Below are 7,810 nucleotides of genomic sequence, written 5' to 3'. Positions count from 1 at the left end.
TAAGACATTTTTTTCTTATACGCCTTACTTATTTTAAAAGCTGTAAATAAAAATGACTTATACATAGTCTATTTTTTATTTTCAGTAGTCCAAAATTACTAATAAAATGATACTTTTCAAACTATAGAATGCCAAATTTACTTAAAGTTAGTATGTAGTTATTATATAGGACTACAATATTACTTATACACCAGTCACGAAAAAAACACCAAAATCTTGTCGTTTAAGAAACTGGAATTGAAAAAAGTCAACTATTTTCAAATTTACGTAAGCGCCAAAAAAGTGCTCGTATCGCAATGCTACCCAGACAGATCGACGCAGAATGAAACGCTGATTCCGAATATATAAAAAACCCAAAATACCTATTTTGGCGCTTACGTAATTTTGCCTTTCCAGTGACGAAATAATGTTATTTATTATTTAAAACTATAATTAGGTGCATGCTTGAAACGAGTGTATATTACTGACCACAGACACATAATGCCACTACTGACCAATGTAACTTAAAAATAATGTCATGAAACGAAATTTTTTCGTTATAAATGTTTGCAGATCTGGGATTTTTACCAAATTACAAGTAGGTGTTTTTTATTTGTTACTTACTTGGTAATCTTACCAATAAATCATTTTAGTACATATTCCAAAATACAAAAATATTGCTCCAAAATACTCACTCTTAAGATAGAATTTCTATACTACTTTTTTATAATATCAAAAATATTGCTGTAGTTTTCTTTTAAAATTTTACCGATATCTTTTCTTTCTCTCATAATTCTAGTAATAATAGTAATATAAAACACACATTTTATTCGACTCCTTTGACTTCCAACATGACTATTATAAAGTCAAAATGGCACCTTATCTAATCTGAGAACAGTCTCTTCACAATTCATCCATTTAAAAATACAATATAGGCAATGTAATTATATAAGATAAAATTTTACGGACCACAGAGAATCTTTAAAAACCGTGTTTGGAAAAACATCCACCCACTTAGTTTTTCTACCTTTACACAAACAGGTTGAAACCCAGTGCATAGCGGATCTTCCGTACAATATATCAGAAAACATACCCTAATTGCTCTTCTCGGGCACACCTCCTTTCCCATCGGTCATACCAACTTGTCCGAGTAACTGCGCCACACTGGGTTCGTTCAGAGTAAGGACGGCATGGGCTTCCACCATTACTACAAGAGAGTTCCTCGCCTCCTCATGAGGGACCCCGTGGGCTCGGGTCGCATGGGAGTACCATGCCCCAGTTGACGGTAACACTGACACACACCATTTGCAAGACAATCTGAAATTGTAACGTTTGTAAGTATATCAATAATCTGTAGTGTTGCATTGGTAATATAACCGATAAAGGATTCTTAATGATTATGCTAATGAATCATACACCTATTTATTAGTATAGGTACGTTTTTACGTCAATTATACTGAAATAAATATAACAAAAAAGCAGAAAAAAATATTTTCTGGAAAAGTGTATTTTTTCAAATGTTTAGATTGGATCTTTTCACTGTTTTTAAACGATAATGTATAAATATATACAATACAGAGTGGTAGTGACATTGTAACGAAAACTTTGAGGGATGATGCAGACCATGATTCTGAGTTGATATTAAGTGACATTTTCCATCACAAAACTAATAAATAGAAAATTTTAATGATTTTAACAGAAAATTCCACTTGATATCGACTCAGAATCATGGTCTGAATCATCCCCCTCAGAATTCGTTATGATGTCACTATCACCCTATATATTTGTCACAATTTTGAAAATTAATAATATAATAATATAAGCCTTTATTACTGACTTTTTTTTAACTTTTCCAATAAATTTATTTATTTCAGGTACCCATATTGCAATAATGAAATAAAGTAAAATTATTATTACTTTTTTTTGCATAACATAACTATTGTTTCTATAAATATCAAAGTATCATAGTAGTTTATTTTCTATTTTCTTATGTGCCAGTTTGCCCTTTGGCAAAGGCCCGATCTAATGCCATTCTTCTCCACATTGCTCCAGCCACCTTTTAATTTCATCCTCCCATCTTTTCCTTTGTCTTTTTCTTTGTCTTCTTTAGAAAAATCCTCTACACATCCAATTTTAAAAATTAGCTGTTATCAATTATAAAACTAACAGAATATATCTCACCTATTTGTAGTATGTCTAGACTTCACATGTCTCCTTCTATATCCCCAACTGTTGTACACTCTTGTACAAAATGGACATGGGAATGATGGGTTAGCGTAGCAAGTATTCTTATCTGGAAAGCCAAAAGAAAATTCTAATTAATATCTTTGATTTTAGGCTTAATTTATTTATTCACACAATGATTGAAAACAATACAAACACATAACTTATAAATAAAACATCTTCTCCAACGCATCACATCAAGGCAAGGTGCCCAACAAGCTGGCAACATTGCCTCTCTGAATTAATCTTAAATAATTAAATAACTCATGTTTGAATAAAAACATGGAAGTGACAAATTGAAAGCTTTTTTTAAGTTTTATTGTTAACAAACAATTAAACTTCAGCACAAATTAATGAATTATCATCATAGTGTTATCCTGTTTTCACACAGGGTTTGCTTACCTAACCTGGAGATTTGAGAGGTCAAATTTTTACAGAAGCGACAACCTAACTGACCTTTCAAACCACAAGGGAAGACAAACCCAATATAGGTTAGCTCACACACCTCCGAAATGCATTTCTCACAAATCAATGAATAACAAAAAAATAATATTTTTGACCTCAAATACCTACCTTTATAGTTCTGTGCTTCACTGGAAACCAAATTAAGATTTTCTGTAGTTATACTTAGGGACTCTACAATTGTTCCACTTTGGAGTACCGTCTCTACTTCCTTATCAATTTCAATACTGTCTTTGTCCTCTTCGCTGGCATCTGTTCCGTTTGTTTTCTCAATACAATTGTTAAGGCATGGTTGAGTGCTACTGACTTCACTGACCCATTTCTTTATACTCCTTTCATTTGACCCAGTGGTACATACAGATTTACCAGACAAACTCTCCGGACTGATGGTATATTTCTTTTCCAAGGCATCGTCGAGTAAGGCAATGTCTGTGTCATTAGTGTTCTCGCCAGAATAGTCAGTTAATGGTGAATCTAAAGGTTCTTCTTTTGGCACTATGTTCTGAAATAACCATAGGTACTATAATTAAAGCAGGTTCGGGTACGGGTTCTAACCACATTTAAATGGAGATATGAGACTCCCGATATTTCGACACTGTTGCAAGTGCCATGATAATAACCGCGTAAACTTAAAACAATGTATACCATAGGTACTATAAATAAACACACTTTAAAACTATTTTATATTAATATCCGTACCCCTGTCCCGTGTCTGTGTGTGTCTGTGTATATTACCCGTCATAGCTCTACTTAGGGCAAAAACTGATATAAAAAAGTAAGGATTAGAAAGAGTGCAATCTCAGCAATTAAAAGCAGTTATTGCTGGCAATTTGTATTAAATTAGTAATACTAAACAATTAAAAAATAAAAATAAGTAATGGTATACTTACAGAAATTTTCATAGAATCAGTATTGGCACTTAGGTTACAAACTGTGTCAGGTTTGGGTGGTGGCGTAGACTTTTTCACTTTATTATTATTGTCTTCTTGTTCACTTCTCTTCCGCTTCTTTGGCTGATTGGCTATTGTGGCTTTCTGGAAATTGTTTATCAATAATTATGTTTAGATCACAACTTATAGTAGTGCACTAATTGAGTGTCAGAATAAGACTAATAATGCATGTGTAATCCTAACATTCATTTATTACATTAATATTTGAAACTTAATAGTTTTTACAATACATGTATAATGTGTGAGATGTGTGTGGGTGTGTGTGTGTGTGTTTGTCTATGTGGCAGCAAAATCTGAATTACTCACCTCATCTTCCTTCGCAATTTCGCTCCCAGTGGACAGTCCACAGATCCTCAATGTCTCTGCAGTTTTCAGTAACACTGGCAAGAATTCCTCTGTCACATTCACCTCCCCATTGTACATAAACGTCAACAGAGTCCGCAAGGAGGCTGTGTTGATATCATGAAGCACTATAATTGGATCCTTGTGGGGATTTTGCTACAAAAAAAGGCGAGTGGGCGTGAGACAAACATCAGAAATAAATTCATCTAACAAGCATTGTTTTCAAAAGTATTAAGACTATCATACCTGAAATATCGTTCTGAATACTGAACTATTGGCTGATAGAATAACTTTATGAGCCTTAAAACTGAGTCCCTCCGAAACAAGTGTGACATCTGATAAGCCTTCGTCTTTGAACAATTCCTTCACGTTGGAAAGTATGTTGCTCTGATAACCGTTCCACTTTAGACTTATTTCTTGGTTCGTCATGATTGTTCACCAAACACACATAAATAAAGTTTGCAAAACGAAAATAATGAAAGGATAAACAAAATATTGGAAAATGCGAAAACGCAAACGCAGAATGAAAGAAAGCAACTAAAGTTGCCAGTCCAAAAAATATTAGCAGGTATTTTCTAATACACGCAGCGAGAAAGAGGTCCATTACACGACAAGTAATCCATCAGTCATAAATTAATTGACAATATTGTGAACGAGACAGTGAATGGCAATCTAGAAAAAAAATATTCTATTTTATTATAAGAAGCGTAGTTTTTGATGGTTCGTGGTTCATGGCGCATGAGATTTTTCCCTGGTTCTTCGTCAATAACAAAATGGATTGACGGATGGCCTACAGTCTAGTAGACCCCTAAAATATTAGTATTTTTAATCAAACAAGAATAAGGCGTTTCGCTTGTTAATTATTATAATAAATCTACATATTTTTATACAGTAAGTTTTTTCAACCTTAAGAGGTTAATGTTTGAAACGCACTTTTGGTACTATAAATAACCTTTATATTTTAAATTTGGCAACGTTAAACAAAACGCGCGAGCGCGACTTTTTTTGAAACAGGGTTGGTGGGTAGTGGGTAGTTAGGTCAAAGATAAATTATGAAAAATTCTGATTTAGTAATCATTCAATCATCTGATTTAGTATTATTTAGTAATAAAGTTAGATCTAATTTTGTTTTTTTCTATTGAACTTATTTTACTTTCTTATTGAATTTTAATAAAGAAAGATGCAATAATAAGTGCAACATTTTGCCACGTTTTTCTATTACGTCTAAGGTTACTTTTTCATACAAATTCCATATAATTTCGTGTTTTTACGTTTAGTAGAATAAAATAACTGTTTTGACTAGTTAGTTACTAGCCTTTTTAGTTTAATATTTATGTTCACTACAAATCGTTTCTTTCTGTTAGCTCTCCTGCTACCAACATCAATAAAATGCTGTCTAATAAGTATACTTATGGATAACCATTTATCACAAGGTAACAGGAATATCAATTAATAGACTAGGTATTTTGTAATTATTTGTTTCGTATCAGGCTTACCGAGGTAGGTACTTGATTCAGTTTCATAATAACGGATTCCATCAAGGTTCATTTGATGGCGATTCACGGTCTAACCAACCAGTATGTAACTTATTAACGATAACATTAATACCTACCTATCCAATCTTATTAAGATTAGTAGTAAGTACCTAGCTACTGATTAAGTATTGGTAATTTTTTACCTATTTACTACATTTTAAGGTGAAAACCAGGGACCACTGATTATACAAGCAAAACCTTGAGTTTATCATTCTTTATTGATATATCTTTTTAATTGATTATATTTTGTATCTGTTATTAGATAGGTCAGTGACTAATAGTCAAAATACTAACTTAAATTATGATAGCCGGAACAAGTTTAAGAGTATCTACGTATTAGGTACTTACTAGAATAGTGATTTACTTAGGTACACAAAACCCTAAAATAACCCATTGACCAGGTAAAAAAATGGTTATTAACTATCACATCACCAGCCCATTAACGTCCCCACTGCTGGGGCACGGGCCTTCCCTATGGATGGATAGGGAGATCGGACCTTAAACCACCACGCGGGCCCAGTGCGGATTGGTAGTTATTAACGACTGCTAATGCAGCCGGGACCAACGGCTTAATGTGCCTTCCGAAGCATGGAGGAGCTCGAGATGAAAACTTTTTATTTTGTGGTCACCCATCCTATGACCGGCCTTTGCGAAAGTTGCTTAAATTCAACAATCACAGACCGAGCGCGTTAACCGCTGCGCCACCGAGCTCCTCAAACTTATCAGGATAAAATATTAACTATCAGGATGGTCTAATGATCCTAATGATCTAACGGTTAAGAAACTTTAAATTTTGGTCACGAAGGCCGATGAAACTAAGAGAATAAACGAGAAGTAATCTCAGGCCCATGATTCGAAGACCGTGACCCCTAAAGGAATGGGCAGAGCCACAGATAATATTTATACGACAATCTACTATGTCCTTATGATGTACTACTGTTATTACGATGTAGATAGGTACCAGTATTGGGCAAAAAGCAATTCGATTATTGATTGTTGATTACGACTACTTTTTGTAATCTGCAATCATGATTATAGATTACAAACGTAATAATCTGTAATCATAATTACAAAATAAGAAATTAAATCAAGAGTTTAATCTTGACATTGATTACAGATTAATAAATCTAAATTGTAATTTAGATTAATTGATTACATAATTTTATTTAGGTTTCAAATTAAACAACATTTAATTATTTGATATCCATATTTTCTTAATCATGTTAATTGAACAAAAACACAGATCATACTTTGGCATTGATTATTATAATTAAAGAAAGACGCAAAAATAAAAAAAATAATAATTAAAAAATAATTATTTTAATTAAATTACTAATGATGAAATTTATGTTTATATCCAACAACCCTTGCACTGTGGCTGTATAAAAAAATCTTTTGCCATTTTAGACTGTCACGCTATAGGTAAGAATTTTAATAAAATTATTACTTAAATGGCAAATAAATAATATTTATCAACATATTTTAATATTTATTAAATCACGTAATCATTGATTAATAACTACTGTAATCATGATTAAATATTACATGTAGTTAAGATTGATAGTAGTCAAAGATACAAAGTAATCACGATTGATGTAATTATGATTACATTAAATCAGATTACTAATCTGATTACAAAAGTAATCGATTACGCCCAACTCTGATAGGTACTAGTACTATGTAGGTCCCATAGCAAGAATAAATTAAATTAAATAAAAAGTAAAATAAATTAAGTCATTAGGAATGGTAAGTTATATACTTAATGTTAAAAAGGACATACCTATCTATTCCTGCCGATTATTCGCTCCTAGTCCACCATAAAAGAATAATAGATTTCAAGCAGATGCAGGTACCTAGTTACTTACCTCTTAGTGGAATAAAACAGGAGAGGTAAGTATTTCCCCAAAATTATAAGATAAATAGATAAAACAATGGAAACCTAAACTATTTATAAGTACCTACCTACTTAATAACAACTCAACAGTAAACACCTTGAGAAATATTGAGTAGGTACCTATCTAATAACTAATAATTCTCAAGGGTTCAGATATCAAAATGATCAGGAACATCAAATACGGCAGTACAACAATTATCAATTCGATCAATGCCCTTTTGAGGGCGTTATCGCAATCAAAATACTTATTCGGAACCATTGTACATGGTGTAGCAACTTAAGAATTCCAACAATCTGCTGTGAATGAAGTATGGTACCTTCGGTTGTTTATGAAGTGAGAGTACTTTAACACAGTTGGCTTATAGGCGGCGATACGGCTCACCACCTATCACGTTGCTCTACCAACATCCTCGGTGAGGTGTGGG

The 7,810-nt window shown here is 32.7% G+C and overlaps 1 protein-coding gene across 1 annotated transcript; it reads right to left on the bottom strand.

Annotated features, from left to right (window-relative positions):
• Nucleotides 1-407: 407 nt before the first annotated feature.
• On the bottom strand, nucleotides 408-4,498 carry LOC126366060 (zinc finger protein 131-like). Its single transcript, XM_050009006.1, has 6 exons — nucleotides 4,203-4,498; nucleotides 3,921-4,112; nucleotides 3,555-3,698; nucleotides 2,776-3,166; nucleotides 2,161-2,272; nucleotides 408-1,296 (listed from the first exon to the last, which is right to left on the bottom strand). Exons 1-6 carry the CDS (start codon nucleotides 4,383-4,385, stop codon nucleotides 1,074-1,076), a joined length of 1,245 nt encoding a protein of 414 aa, XP_049864963.1. The 5' UTR covers nucleotides 4,386-4,498; the 3' UTR covers nucleotides 408-1,073.
• Between the last annotated feature and the right edge of the window lie 3,312 nt (nucleotides 4,499-7,810).

Source organism: Pectinophora gossypiella, chromosome 1 (assembly GCF_024362695.1).
Source record: "Pectinophora gossypiella chromosome 1, ilPecGoss1.1, whole genome shotgun sequence".
Lineage (NCBI taxonomy): Eukaryota > Metazoa > Arthropoda > Insecta > Lepidoptera > Gelechiidae > Pectinophora > Pectinophora gossypiella.
This window is presented reverse-complemented; position numbering and strand designations above follow the sequence as displayed.